The following is a 14,972-nucleotide window of genomic DNA, read 5'->3' on the forward strand; positions in this document are numbered from 1 at the left end:
AATACTGTTTAAGGAGCAAGCTCAGGGGGTCAGCTTTTCTGGGAGGGGTGAGGAGGGGGTAGCCCTGAGGAGGTTGTGCTGCAGGGCTGGCGCTATGGCAGAACCAGAACGGACCCATTCCCACTAAGGATGCTTCGAAGACACTCCCAAAGCTGAAAGGCCCTCTTTTTCTCCCTCACTCAGTCTCCGTGACTCTCCAACACTGGATACCTGCTCCTCCACCTCCTAGAAAGCTAGACTGCCCCGGCTGGTTTGAAAATAAACCAGTCAGGTACCTTTACTGCCCAACTTCCCCCCTTCACACTGATTTGTCTCTAGGTCCCCATTGTTGATCCATGGGGCCCAAGATGGCCTGACTGTGCGTTGGGGGTATCATTAGTTTTTAGCCACTGCAAGGAGGTGAGCACCAGGGGCACTGCCACAACCCCCCAGACCAGGGGGGGTGGGGAGGCATAAGGGGGGATTCCTCAGGAATCGGGCCATCGACAATAGTGGAGGGAAGGCTGCAAGAGGGTTGGAGGGGTCTGCTCAGGGTTCTATCTCTGGCAGCTGCTGTGTTGCCTAGGGAGTTGTGGGTGGGGCAGGTGGGGGGGTTACATGGATAAAGGGGCTGCTAGTGGTAAAGGCTTTGAAAATAAGAGAAAAGGGGGAAATGCCACCGAACACACAGGGATTGAAACCTCCAAAAGCCCAAGGTTGGTGGGAATCCAGCACCAGGGGGGGAGCCCCCGAAGGCCAAGGGATCAGCGTGGGACCCTGGGGGAGGGGAGAGGAGCCAAGGGAAGGCCTCCCAGCCCTTGCAGACCAGCACTCCTGCCCAGCAGCCTCCTGGCTGCCCAGTCTCTTCTTAGGCTGCAGCTCAGCAGGCCCCTGGGGGAGGTATTGGTTGCAAGCAAGCACCTGAATATTGCCTAATGGAACCAGCCGAAGCCCAACTAAACCAGGTGAGAGGGAGGCAGGTGGCCGCTGCAGCAGCCCGAAGCCTCCTCAGGCTTTGCCTCCCACCTTCTGCTCCATTCTGTGTCCCTTAGCCAGGACAGGGCCTGCTGCTTCCAAAGTCACCCACGTAGTCCAGTCCCGGTGTAGCCACAGGCCTCCCGCCCCTGAGCTGGGCTGACATCCACGGACCTTATCCGAAGTGCCCCTGCTGCCTCCACACCCCGCCCCCAAGACCTGACCACGCCCCCAACGCCCGCCCACAGTGGGCGGGGCATGGGGCTCCGTGTGCCCTACGGGGTAGGGCTTGTGCTGTACAGAGGGGGCAACCCTGCCAGCTTGGTACCCTTGTCCACAGAATCCATGAGAGCCCCCCAGCCCCCCCCCCAGCTCAGTCAGTCTTGACGTGGCCGTTGGCCAGGGCCAGGGGGCCGCTGGGCTCCCCGGGCTCGGCGTTCCTGTCAAAGCGGAGGCGGAGGGTGTTGCGGATGATGAACTGCTCCATGATGAGGGCCCCGCAGAACCAGGGCACGGCGTACTCCAGGGTGATGAGGCCCATGAAGTCAAAGTCGAACTGGGAGTAGTCCCAGGGGCAGGCGTTGAACTGGCGCAGGATGAAGCCGGTGGTGAACTCCCACAGGTAGGTCCAGAGTGTGTAGATGAGGCAGCGCACCAGCAGCGGGCAGCGGCCGCGCAGGCGCAGGTACATGCGCTCCACGATGAGGATGGACGTGCCGTAGATGAAGAGCGCCCACACGCTCGTGACCCCCGGGAACTTCCAGTTAAAGTTCACCACGAATTCCCAGGCCGCCGTGAACATCACCTCGCAGAAGTAGCCATGGATGGCGTACAGGTACCAGCGGGACAGCGCCGTCAGGGGCTCTGCGGAAGCCATGGCGCTGACTGGGGCTGGCTGTTAGGGACGCAAAGGAGACACAAGTGAGGGAGGAGGGGAGGGGGCAGGGCCACAGACTTGCCCGCCCCAAGTCTCTGGAGTGACCAGGCTGGAGGGGATTTCAAACCTGCCTCTACCTTTCTCTTTAGTTACTCATCATACTCCTAACCCTATTCCATGTTCATTACTTTATTTCATATTCCTTACCTGAGCCAGGTAGGCATGAGAAATAAAAGGAAGAAAACAAACAGCCCCACTGGCTTCCTCTGAGAAACGCTACTCAAGTGCTACTTGGAGAGAGGTGTCTACTACACTCCCTATAATAACTTCTTAGGATGATTGGTAGTCAGTGGAAGAGTTGGCTGTCCTGGCCCACCAGTCACCCCCATTTCCAGGCTACTTGCTAATTTTTCACTAGGCCCGTCCACTGGGGTCCCCATCTCTTCCCCCACTTCTTCTCAAACTCAAGTGAGTTCCACATCACTCATACTTCTGAGCTCTTTCTAAGCAGCCCGTCACATGTGTCTTTTATGTGTGTGTATGTGAACGTATACATAAAAGTTACCATTTTAACTGTTTTGAAGTATACGCTGAAGTGATATTAAGTACATTCTCATTGTTGTGCATCCATCACCACCATCCATCTCCAAAATGTTTTCATCATCCCAAACAGAAACTCCGAACTCATTAAACACTATCTCCCCATCCCCTCTCCAGCCCGTGGCAACCACTATTCTACTTTGTCTCTATGAATTTGACAACTCTAAGTATCTCATTTAAGTGGAGTCATGCAGTATTTGTCCTGTTGTGACTGGCTTATGTCACTGAGCCTAATGGTCTTCATGGTTCATCCATGTTGTAGCATGTGTCAGAATTTTCTTCCCTTTTTAAGGCTAAATAATATTCTATTGCGATCTACCTAGATATATTTTGTTTATCAATTCATCCATTAATGGGTGTTTCCACGTTTTGGCTATTGTGAATAATGCTGCTCTGAACATGGGTGTACAAATATCTGTTCGAGTCCTTGCTTTCAGTTCTTTTGGGTATTTACCCAAAAGTGGAATTGCTGGATCATATGGTAATTCTGTTTTTATTTTCTGAGGAGTGGCCTTGCTGTTTTCTACAGCAGCTATACCATATTACATTTGCACCAGCAATGCACCAGGGTTCCAATTTCTCCATATCCTTGCCAGCACTTATTTTCTGGTTTCGTGATGATGGCCATTCTAATGGGTGTGAAGTGGTTGCTTATTGTGGTCACATTTGTTTTTAACTGCTCCATTAAGTGGGGTTTTAGTGTTGAGTTTCGATATTGAGAGGAAACCAGTGGCTGACAGAGGAGAGAGTCCTCCCCTTTACTTCTCATTCCCTTCCGATCCTCTCTTTTAAACCCCACTGGTGGGCTTCCCTGGTGGCGCAGTGGTTGAGAATCTGCCTGCCAATGCAGGGGACGTGGGTTCGAGCCCTGGTCTGGGAGGATCCCACATGCCGCGGAGCAACTCGGCCCGTGAGCCACAATTGCTGAGCCTGCGCGTCTGGAGCCTGTGCTCGGCAACGAGAGGCCGTGATGGTGAGAGGCCTGCGCACCGCGATGAAGAGTGGCCCCCACTTGCCACAACTAGAGAAGGCCCTCGCACAGAAACGAAGCCCCAACACAGCCATACATACACACATACATACATACATAAAAAGAATGTAAGCAGACAAGAATAGCATTAAAAAAAAAAAAAAACCCCACTGGCGTTCAAGGCCCCATCATGCTTCTCCGAAGACTGGCCTGGCCCTCCACCAGTGACTGTGTGGACCACTCATTTGACCCTTTACTCAGTGCCACCCCTAGTTACTATCCAACCAGCCTGTGTACTCCTTGATGGCAGCAACTGTCTCCCGGTCCTCTGTTCTGCGGCCTTGGCACAGTCCTCCCCTGAGCAGGCGTTCTCTAAATGACACGTCATTTATGTGGAGGGTGGGGTGGGAGAGTTCAGGGTTATACCAAGAACGGGTAGGCAGAGCAGGAGAACATGAACCCCAGCTCTGCCAGCTGCCAGTGGACTCCAGGCTGACACCTCTGGCAGTCCTCTCTCCGAGCTGGTAGAAGGGACAGAGGTTAACAAGATGACATTTGCAGTCTGCCCACCTGTCTGGGAATCCCAGCCTTACGTTTCAGCTAAAGCAGACCTAGTCACAGTAATGCCTACCCATGCACATTGCTTGGTGGTCTTCCAATCACTTTCATTCACATTTTGTCATTGGTTCTTACTAAATTAAGACTCGTGTGAAGGGCAGGTAGTTTGACTTCCATTTTTTAAGAGAGGTAGTTGAAGCTCAGAGAGAAGTCATTTGCCCCATATCCCAGGGCCACTGAATGGAAGAGGTGAGACTAGAATCCGTATCTTTTGATTTCGACTTCAAAACTCATCATACTTCAGCCATCTCCTAGACATGCGTGCCTGATGTCACTCCCCTGCTCAAAAACATTCAATGGTTCCCCATTTTCTAATGAAACGCTGCAGTGTCCTTGGCCTGGCATTCAAGACTCTCCCTGATCTCACTCCAATCTACTTTTTCAGCCTAATTCTCACAGTCCAGCTCTCCGCGTCTTACCACCATCCCATCTATTGTGTTTTATGTGCCTTTCTCCTCTTGCCTCCACAAGTACAAACCCAGCTTACAGGTTACCTTCAGAACAAGATCTTTTTCATCCTCCCAGCCACAAATCCTTTCTTCCTCCCCTGAATATCCACAGCATGTACTCTGTCTCTTTGGTACAGATAATTTTGTTTCACTATGTTGATAACTTTCAGTCCCCAGCCAAACAGCTTTCCTGTGTTCTACACCTATTTACCCCACTCATTCCCGAACACCTCCACCTAAGTGTCGCATAGGCACCTCATATTCCTTTCCTAAATCAAACTCATTATCTTCCCCCCAATATCTCCTATGACCCCCATCTTTTTTTTTCTTTTTTTTTTGGAAATTAGAACACTTTGTGCAACGTTTTGGTCCACTCTTAGCATCTTTTTTCTTTTTAAATTATGCAATTAAAGGAGCACCCAGCACACAACTCAACACAGAGTGTGGGAGGACCGGCCGGTGATAGGAGCCCAGGCCTCTGGTCTCAGGCTCAAGCTGCCCTCGCTGCTCCGGCCACAGCACCGAACTGCAGCCCCTCAGGGCCCGGGAGAGGGAACGGGGGAGGGTGGTTCCAGCCCCAGCAGCTTTCCCGTCCCTACTGGTGCCCGACTGTCAGCGTGTCTTGTCCCACACCTGTGGCCGGGAGGGAACCGCTTGTCCTCTGTCCAGCAGAAGGGCTGGTCACCTTCCCTTGCTGCGAGGCGAGTACGGAGGGCCTCCCGCTGGAGGTGCCGCCTCAGGCCAGGTTACCCAGGTCCACCTCAGGGATCGTATGACCCCCATCTTGATTAATGGTACCACCATGCACCCAGTTAGCAGAGAGAGGTCATTCCTGCTTCCTCTGCCACTTCCCCCCTTTAACCTGAACTCCCTGAAAGTAAGGACTTTGATTCAGCACTGCATCCCCAGGTGCCTAGAATAGTGCCTTGCACACAGTAAGCATTCAGTTCAAGAGTGAAGACATTCTTGGGACTTCCCTGGTGGTCCAGTGGTTGAGTCAGTCTTGCTGTGCAGGGGACGCTGGTTCGATCCCTGGTCGGGCAACTAAGCCCACATGTGCAACAAAGAGCCCGTGCACCACAACGCAAGATGCCGCGAGTGTCACAACTAAGACCCGACGCAGCCAATAAATAAATAAATATTTTTTAAAAAAAGAATGAAGACATTTTTGTCACTCAGCAATTGCTACATAACAAATCATCCCCAAACTCAATGGCTTAAATAAACTCTCATTTATTATTACAACTCACGTGCCTGTGGGTTGGCAGATCTTGGCTGGCCTCAGTCACATGGCTGTGAGTCATCTGGGGGCTCTGTCCTATGCTTGGCTGGGATGGCTCTGCTTCACTTGCCTCTTGTCCTTCTTCTGGGCCTAGTGGACTAGCCCTGGCAAGGTCTTCTCATGGCAAGGGCGGAGGCCCAAGAGCGAGCAACCCAACTGCACCGGTGCTCTTCAATACTGGTTAAGTTGTTAAGTCACACCCACTAACATCTTGTTGGCCCAAGCAAGTCACATGGCAAAGCCACCAAGTCAGCCATTAACTCCTATCCTTTCTACCTCTTAAACAGCTTTGAAATCCATCTCCTCCTTGTCATTCCTCTTTCTCATTCCTGCTCTAGTTCAAGCCCCATCATCTCTCACCTGGATGACTCCAATGGTCTCTTACTTAGCCAGTCTCCCAGCCTTGCCTTGCTCCTTTCAATTTACTCATCACTACTGTGAAAGAGTGTATAGAAACAGCAGTCTTTCTAAAATGCACATCCAATGTTTCTCCCCACTTAAAGCCCATTAGTGGATCTTTAACATCTACAGAGTAAGGCTCAACACCTAGGCATGACTGGCAAAGCCCATCGTGATCCACTTCTGCTTCGGAGCCTGTCCTCCAGATCTCTCCATTGCTGTTTTTGCTACTTGGGGTGCCCTTCCCCCACCCATGGCCTGCGAAGCCGTAATCCTCCTTCAAGATCCAGCTCCTCTTCTGTGAAGACTTTCCTAAACACCTGCAACTCTGGAGCTGTCCACTGCCCTGTCCACCTCTGCACCCCATTCACTTCTGTGATAACAGTTAGCATTTGGCTTTGCCATGATTCCTCTGGAGGCCAGCACTGGTAGCCACCTGATGAATGTTTAATACAACATTAAGAGAAAAAAGCAGGATTCAAAGTGGAATGCTGAGTATGATTTTGATTTTGCAAAGGCATACATACATGTAAATATCAAAAAAAAAAAAAAAATTAGCCACAATCGTCTCTAGATGGTGACATCATAAGTGATTTTTATTTCCATCTTTATACTTTTCTGTAGACTCTAAAATTTTTTTCTAACTAGTATGTATAACTTTTATAAAAATAATGGTATCTTAAAAACATTTGTTTTTGTTTGTTTGTTTGTTTTATTTTCTTTTTTTGGCCATGCAGCACGTGGGATCTTAGTTCCCCGACCAGGGATCGAATCCGCACCCCCTGCAGTGGAAGCGCGGGGTCTCAACCACTGGACCGCCAGGGAAGTCCCTTAAAGCTATTTGTTGAATGACTATATATTAATCATCTTAGCGCCTCGTATATAGAAGATGCTCAGTAAATTTGCCAGACAAATGAACTTAAGGAAACCTGAAATTGTGTAAAATTAATGCCCATTCTTCCCTCCTGAGCCATGCCCGACAACAAACCATGACTCACAGGTGTGAATGGTGTGTAGGGTTAAGTGCAGAGGCTCCAGATCCTAACTGCCTGGGTTTGTGCTGTGGACGATAATACCCCCCACCTGTGGGATCTAGGGCACATTACCTGACCTCTCTGTCTCAGTTTCCTTATAAGTAAAGTGAGAATAAGAAGAGAAACTACCTCTGAGGGTTAACAGTGAGGATGAATGAGCTAAGAGATAGCCACTACTAGGGATACAGCAAATGCTCAAAAAAGGACGGCTTTCATTTCTGACACGGAGCCAGGATTCCTGGTCGGCTTCTCCCTCCCACCTGTGGCAGGGTCTTTCTGCCCCTCTCCTCACTAGCAGCTGGGCAGCCTTCTGTGCCAAGCAAGTCAGGTCTTCACCTCCACCCAGAGCACTAACCCGGCAGCCAAGCTACCCATGAAAACAGTAATCACACATACAGCCCATGGAACAAAAACCCAGCTGAGGAGAATCGACGTGAGCTTCCAGCTCCCGTGTGGCTGAGGAGGTTTGGTGAAAGGGGAGGGGTCTCAGAACCAGCCCTGTGAGGGCCTGGCTTTAAGAGAAGTGTGAGTGAAAGGGCCAGCATTCCTGGCACAGTTTCTCAAGCTCTCGTTTTATCCTGAACTCCCAACAGGTTGCTAAGCTCTGCCCAGAACAGAGCTTGGGCTCCAGGGAAACTCACAGAGGAGCGAGGAGGGGTCCGCAGTCCGAGGTGGGTGGACAGTGGTGGCCTGGAGACCCCTCTGCCTCCTGCCCGACTCAGGGTCCTCTGAACGCAGGTCTGTCCACCTGACAGGAACTCGTAGCCCTGGCCCCTCTGTCCCCCAGGATCTGGAGAAGGCACTTCTTCAGACGTGCTCTTCAGCAGCCTCATGTAACTGGTGGAGTCATCACTCTGGTCAGTCCCCTTCTTGATGCTGTTTTTAAGACCCTACTCTCCTTGCCTCTTGGTCTGATCTTTTGGGGAGGCCAAGAATGGTTTCCCAGTCGGTTACAGATCAGAGGCTCCAGCCACACCCACCCCCCGGAGCAGGTGACTTGGAAGAGTTGGACGCCCAAACCCTATGGAACAGGAGCAAGATTAAAGCAGTAGCTGTCAGAGAGAGAGAGGGCAAGCTGCTGAACAGAAGAGAGGATGTGGGGAGAGAGAACAGGGCAAGCCTGAGGCCTGGATTCTGTTTTTAGAATCTCCGTGCCTGGAAGAACACGGGTAGGTGGAGGGGAAGCATACCTAGGCGAGGTCAGGTGATGTCTGAGAAGACCTGGACTGGTCCACGGAAGATGAATGGGGTAGAGCTGGCGGGGGCCAGGAGGCCGGGGTGAGGACAGGGACGGGGATGTGAGGCAGTGTCGTCAGGTGGGATGGCAGCTCACACTGTGATGGGACAGATGCTAAAATTAAAGGCAGGCATTGGCATGGGTGGATTTTCAGAACTCCACTCCCCAAACCCACTTGTAATAGTCACAGGAGCTGTGCCTGAACTTTGAGCTAGGACAGGCTCCCCTCCCTCTGCTGTGCCCAACAGCCCCCATCCCTGCCTGGCCTCCCCCAACCTGAGCCCTTTGCCCCAGACCCTTCCAGTACCTCCTTGTTCAGCCCTGGGATCGGAGCCCCGGGTATACCTGCATCAAGAGGAAGCAGCAGTTCACGGGATGTTGCTTCTTTCTCCTGGTGACAGGCATAACCATCCTGAGGACCATGACACAAAGATGGGACAGCCCAGGAAGGAAAACTCAGGGTGGAGTAGAGAGGAGAGTGTGGGCAAGACTGAAAGCAGAGAAAAGAATTTGCAGAGCAGTGGATGGTTTCACAAGCGGGATTTTAGGGAACAACACTCAAGTACAAGAGCCCTCATGTGTGATGAAAGAGCCAGGCACACGGAGTTCCAGCAAAGGGCCAGAGCCCAAGGAGAGTCATCAGGACAGGGCACTGCCCCTGCAAGGAGACAGGTGGGGGAGCGGGGGAGGGCTGGCTTTCAGAGCGCTGCTCCCTAGGAGTATCTCACCTGCTGCTCTTGGAACCTGCTGAGCTATTCCTTAGGGTGAGCAGTTGAGAGGAGCGAAGAGAATGCCATAAAAGTCCAAGACAGGCTGGAGGCAAAACCAGATGGGATGATTGTTCTTGGTTTTGCCAAAAACCCCCATCTTGTAGCATCGTAACTTCCTGGAACAACACGACAACTTTGGGAATTTTTGTCCAGAGGAGCATCTTGCTAGAAAATCAGGATTCCCCTTCCATGCAGACAGGCTGGGCAAGCCTTCCTCTTTCACCTCATTTACTTCCCAAATTTCACTCCCCATCCCCAGGCAACAAAACCATTACAGTTAATTAATACCACTGCTCTGGAGAGATGCACAGGCCTTCCGGGGGTCTCTGAGGACAAGGCATTGGGGGCACAGCTTGAGCAACCCTGAGTGCAGTCTCCTGGTGGGGTAGTGGAATTAATGAGGGGTGGGCGGTCGCCCTTCCCTCTGGGTGCCAGATGCAAGTTCTGAAACAGTCCTGAGCTTCCCCTGTGGTCATCAGGTTGAGGAGGAGGAAAACATGGGCTTGCTTCAGGGCCAGAAGGGAAGCAAGTGGGGGAAGATACCTGTGGTCACTGGCTTGCCCAAATGCCATACAGTTCCACCCTCTCTTGCTGTGGGCGCCCCCCCAGGAAAGCTCCCTGGGATGGTCCTCCTGCCACTTCCCAAGTCACAGTAATAATCAGGCACTCTTCTCAGCACTTTCCATGTATTAACTCAGATAATCTTCGAGCCCATTTCACAGATGGGGAATTTGAGGCAGAGAAAGGCTAGAAAATTAGCCTAAGTTCTTACAGCTCCACAAGGCAGAACTGGGATTCAAACCCAGCTCCAGAGCCTTCACTCGCAGTCAGCACATTGCACTGTTCTTGAGCCTGACTACAGGCTCCTTTGAGGGCACTACCGTTTTCTGAGTTTCTGCTTGTGGAAGGCTGAGACGGTATATGGAGAGACAACAGGAAGCAAGAAGGATGTGAGCTTCTCGGTAGATCATCAATGAAGCCCAGAACTGGTGTCAGAGCTCCTGAAGGCTCTCAGTCTATCCTGAGAGGCCAAGTTCTGTTCTGAAGCCACGTTCTGGCAGCGTCCACACGAAGGTCCTCCACGGTCACGGCTGACCCTCACTGGACCATGGCAGCAGCCACCCCTTTGGACCTTAAGGCACGTGCCATTCAAAGACCTCTCACCAGGACACACATTACCCAGAGCCTCCCCGACTGCCAGCCTGCCCCAATGCTGCCGGGAATCTCAGATGCCCCAGCCCTGCCACGGAAACGCCAGCCAAGAGCGGTGGCCAGCGTGCAGGCTGCCCAGAGAAGCCCCGTGCCTACAGCAGCGACAGCAGCCAGAGTATCAGGAGCAACCGATCCGTGCAGGGCAGCAGGCCGGGGAGGATTTCAGACGGCCTCAGATGCTGAGCAAATCCCAGCTGGCAGGTGCAGTGGGGGCAAGTGGGCTTGGGGAACGGAGTCAGCCTGGCACAGAGGCTTACCAGGGCTCAGGCGGCAAAGGGCAGCCTGCGGGTGGGGACTGCAGGCTGGGGTTCCTGTGCGTTGCCTGCAGGACCCTTCCCAGACTTTACATGGCTGCCTCTCTGTTGTCATTGAGATCTCAGCTCAACCATCACCCCTCAGAGGAACCTCTGATCCAAAATAGCCTCCCCGTCACTCACATCATCCCATTTTAGTCATAGCGCTTTCACTTTCTGATATTTTGCTACTTGTTCATTGTCTGTCTCCCCCAGTTAGAGTGAAAGTTCCACAAGGGCAGGGCTCTGCCTTGTTCACTGCTGGGTAACTAGTGCCTAGAACAGTGCCTGGCAGTAAGACCCACTGATACCTGTGAACGAATGGATTTATGAATGAATGAATGGGCCCAAACAGGCACAGGCCGTTAAACGCTGATGAGAGCAGGTATAAAGAACTAAAGAGCTCAGCCTTTCTTTCTCCTCTTTCTTGGGAAATATAGCCTTTAAAATTTTTTTATATCTAGCATTTTAAAATGTCTTTCTTTTTCCTGATTACAAAAATGACATTTGCTCACAGTTGAAATTTAAACACTGTAGAAAGGAATGACATAGAAAGCAAAAGTCCCCCATCATCCCACATCTTAGAGAAAATCACTTTTAATGGTATGTTGTGTACTCATTGAGATTTAATTTAGTTTTAAAAGAAACAAATCCATGCATCATAGAAAGAAAAGGCATTCATAATTCCAGCAAACTAGCAGCCATTATCTTTTCCCCTTTGCGATCTTTTCTCATGTGTTTATTTTACAAGTTACCATAATGTACTTATCCTGTAACCTCACACTTTCACTCATTACATCATAATCATTTTTCCAAGTTGTCACATTTCCTATGTTCTGCTTATTATAATGGCTGTGTAATATTCCAACAAGTGGAAATCTATAATTTACTTAACCTAGCTGTTTAACAAAGGGAGAACAACTGTTTCCCATTTCTACTCTGACAATGACACCACAAGAACATCTTTTTTATGCCTGTAACAAGAGAATTCAGCCCTTTTCTTTGCTGGAACTATTTCCTAATGAAAGATTTCTTAATGAACAATTCTACAAGTGGTATCACTGAACAAAAGGGTACAACTGTTTTAAGGCTGATGATGTAGGTTGTTCTGGGGAATTCTGTGTAATGCGGGGAATAGGTCTCCGTCTGAGTCACCGCGTTCCCACAGTGGACTCCACGACCATCTCTCCACCCGCCCACCCCACTCCCACAGTCCAGGCTCTCTCACACCACCCCGGCTATAAATCAACTCGGTAACACACTTCCTGAAAGACCCTCCAATCACAAACTGATTTTGCAAGCCTCGGTTGACTGAAAAATAGATTCTAGCCTTGAGTTTTAAACTCTCAACTAGAAGTGGAGTCAAGATCTATCTAAAGCTGAGAAATACCCGGTTACCCTTTCCCTCTCTGCTAACTCCTACATAAAAGCTAAGGGCTCTGGGCTCCCATGGACCAGTCCAACAGCTCCTAAAACTTGTCCAGTCAAGAGTGCAAACCCACCAGCGCTCCCTGCCCTGGTTTCCGGGGGAGCTCTCTGCCTGCTGGCCCCCCGTCCCACAGTGGGACTGTCTGCCCTCTTCAGACAGAACAGCCTTTAGGCCGGACAGCCTCTGGGGTTTGGGAGAGCAGCCAACTGTCATTTTTTAAAGCATCATCAAGGAAAAGAGGCCTCCAGAGGCCGAGGCTGGAAAGAAAGGCTATGTGAGGACAGGTGAGACTCCCCAGCCAGGGGGCACCTCGCCCTACATGCCGCTCCTCTGGACTGAGGAGGAGATATGGCTGAAACATGGCAGAGGCAGCAGAGAACTTGCTCCTCTTGACCCCCTGGTGGCCATGTTCCTGGCAGCTAAGGCACCACAAAGCCTTCACCATCCAGTGCCCTGGATGCTCTACCCAAGGCCACACAAACCACTCATGGCTTCTGGGCAGAGTCTGGAAGCCTAGGTGAGATCCAGTTCCCACTGCACAGAGGTAAAGCCCAGGGCCCAAAGCACCCATGAGCATACAGATAAAGGGAACTGGGGAAGATGCCATCTCCTAAGTGCTGGGTGTCTCACATCACTCATGTCAGCCCATCTGGGTCTGACCCAGTTCTTAGAGGCCATGTGGCCATACGATGGCTCTAGCATGTGACATGGCCTGAAACTGCTGGAAAACCCCCTCCCATTCCAGGACCATAGCCCTGTGACAGGCCCTTGGACCGGAAGCAGGCTCAGAACTGGAACCTTCAAACCTGCGCCCATGCTGCTGAGGCAGGAAGGGCCAGTGATCCCCTGGGAGCCAGTAACATACTCACCTATCACACCCTTGAGTGCGCGGCTCCGAACAGACATCAGGAACACTGTCCAGGAGCGTCCCGGGTTAACCTTTGTCCCGGTGCCTGGCTGGGCCTCGGTGCCATTCTCAACAGTGTGGGCACGCATCAGCCCCAGGGCTCAGCTGATCCTCGGCTAGTGGATGGATGGCTTCCATTTGTCCCTGGAATTAAAGAGGAGGAGTTCATTAGCTTCAACTGCCCCCAGCTCCGAGCCACCAGGCCAGCCAGAGAGGCAGCCTCAAGGCAAACACCGCAACTCCGGGCTCCAGGCTCAGCCCCAGACACTCATCACACCCAGGCCATGGGGCCTCTCCTGGAGCCTGCCACCTCCTCTCTGCCCTCCTGCTTGTCCAGGTCTGGTTAATCCGGAGATGAGAGCCCGGAATGGATCCCAGGCAGTTCACATGGGGGCGAGGGCTCGGTGCTTCTTGTGCCATGAGTGAATGTGTGCACACTTGTGAATCTGAGCAGGGATATAATTTTAGAATCCAGCTCCATTCTCAATTTAGCTTCAAATTACACTCTCACCTTCACCCTGTAGCGGGTACATCTGTTCTCAAGGGCAGTCAGGAACCTCACGGAAGACAGACGATGTAGAGCATTTGTTTTAGCATTTGGGGAGCCAAGCACAACTACACCTGCAAAAACAAGCACGCCAACAAAACGTGTGCTAAAACCCTCTACCCGCAATCCCACTACCCTCATATTTGTTTCATTTTATTATTTTATTATTATTGTCGAGACCCTTCCTATTAACATCGGTAACCGACTACAAGCTGATACAAAGCTGACTTTATAATGCCCCTTGCCACATACATATTTTTAATAGAGCCCTAAGACTTGACCATCTGATAGAGACTTCGACATTTTTTTGCTTTAATATGAAGGTGCTGAAGCTTCCCCGAAAATCCCTTGGATAAACTGTACCTTCTGCACGAGCCCAGGGACAGAGATCAGATCCAGCCCAGCCCTACAGAGGGAAGGACGGCTGCTCAGGAGCTGAGCACAGTGTGTGACGGGGGTGGGAACTGCCCCCGTCCCCCAGTGGACGGCCAAGCAGGGTGGACCACAGAGGCACCACCTGTGCTGATGGCCACCCTCCTCCCTCCCCCAACCCCCCAGGCTCTCTGAGCAGGGGTGACTCGGGCCTTTGCTCCCAAAGGTGACAACTTTTGAGGCAGCAGGGGAGCCAAGAGAAGTGAAAGCGCAGGGGTTGGGGACCTGAAATTCACTGTGTGCACGTGTGCTTGCAGGCAGGGAGGGCATGCACCCCCGGGTCTCTCCCCTGGGCCTCTGCACTGAGAGAAGTGAAGGACAGAGGGGGTGAAGTGCTGCGGGCCGCTGTGCTCTCCTGGCCTCTGTCCCTCCCCAGCTCCTCCACAAACAGGAGCCCCCAACCCTGCCCCACCTGCCCACCCCCCTCCCTTCTCCCAGCCTGCCGGGCCGTGATCACCCTGGAACATACCTATCAGGGGCATGTCCAGCGCGCCCTCCACCCCCAGCACCACCATGACCCTGTGCCTGGGGAGTTCGATCCCCCCCACGGGCACTTCCCCTTCTCTGGGCCCTAAGCAGGCCGCATTAACAGTACTAGTCAAAACCAAACAGAAACCAAAGCCCACATCCTGGCAGCACAGCCTGCTGGTCGCCACAGTTAGCCCTGGGGGCCCGAGGCTGGTTAGGGCGCTGCGCTGGCAGATGAAGCGCGGCAGTCAGAACAGGCTCCCTCCCGGGGCCAGCCTCATGCTGGACACCTCCTGCTTCCTGGTCTGCAGGCTCTTCCCCCAGGGAGCTGGGCGGGGTGGGGGTGGGGGTGCTGGACAAGGAGGTGATGGGGTCCCACCTCTGCCTCCAAGTGCACAAGCTGTCCCCAGACCTCTCTGACACCCTCTGGCCCCTTAGACCGGGTCCCAGCGTGTAGAGGGCATGAGGCTCCCTTGAGGACAGCATGACCTGAA

General features: G+C 52.2%; 1 protein-coding gene across 1 annotated transcript in view; it reads right to left on the minus strand.

Annotated features, from left to right (window-relative positions):
- Positions 1-1,140: 1,140 nt before the first annotated feature.
- Positions 1,141-14,972, minus strand: part of TMEM229B (transmembrane protein 229B) — a 36,426-nt gene continuing 22,594 nt past the window's right edge. The window contains exons 2-3 of the mRNA XM_059915756.1: positions 12,994-13,175; positions 1,141-1,845 (exon numbers count right to left, since the gene is read on the minus strand). Of these exons, the coding sequence (XP_059771739.1) occupies positions 1,328-1,845; positions 12,994-13,120 (645 nt within the window). The 5' untranslated portion in view covers positions 13,121-13,175 and the 3' untranslated portion in view covers positions 1,141-1,327. The remainder of the gene's footprint in view (positions 1,846-12,993; positions 13,176-14,972) is intronic.

Source organism: Balaenoptera ricei, chromosome 2, assembly GCF_028023285.1.
Source record: "Balaenoptera ricei isolate mBalRic1 chromosome 2, mBalRic1.hap2, whole genome shotgun sequence".
In the NCBI taxonomy this organism is placed as follows: domain Eukaryota; kingdom Metazoa; phylum Chordata; class Mammalia; order Artiodactyla; family Balaenopteridae; genus Balaenoptera; species Balaenoptera ricei.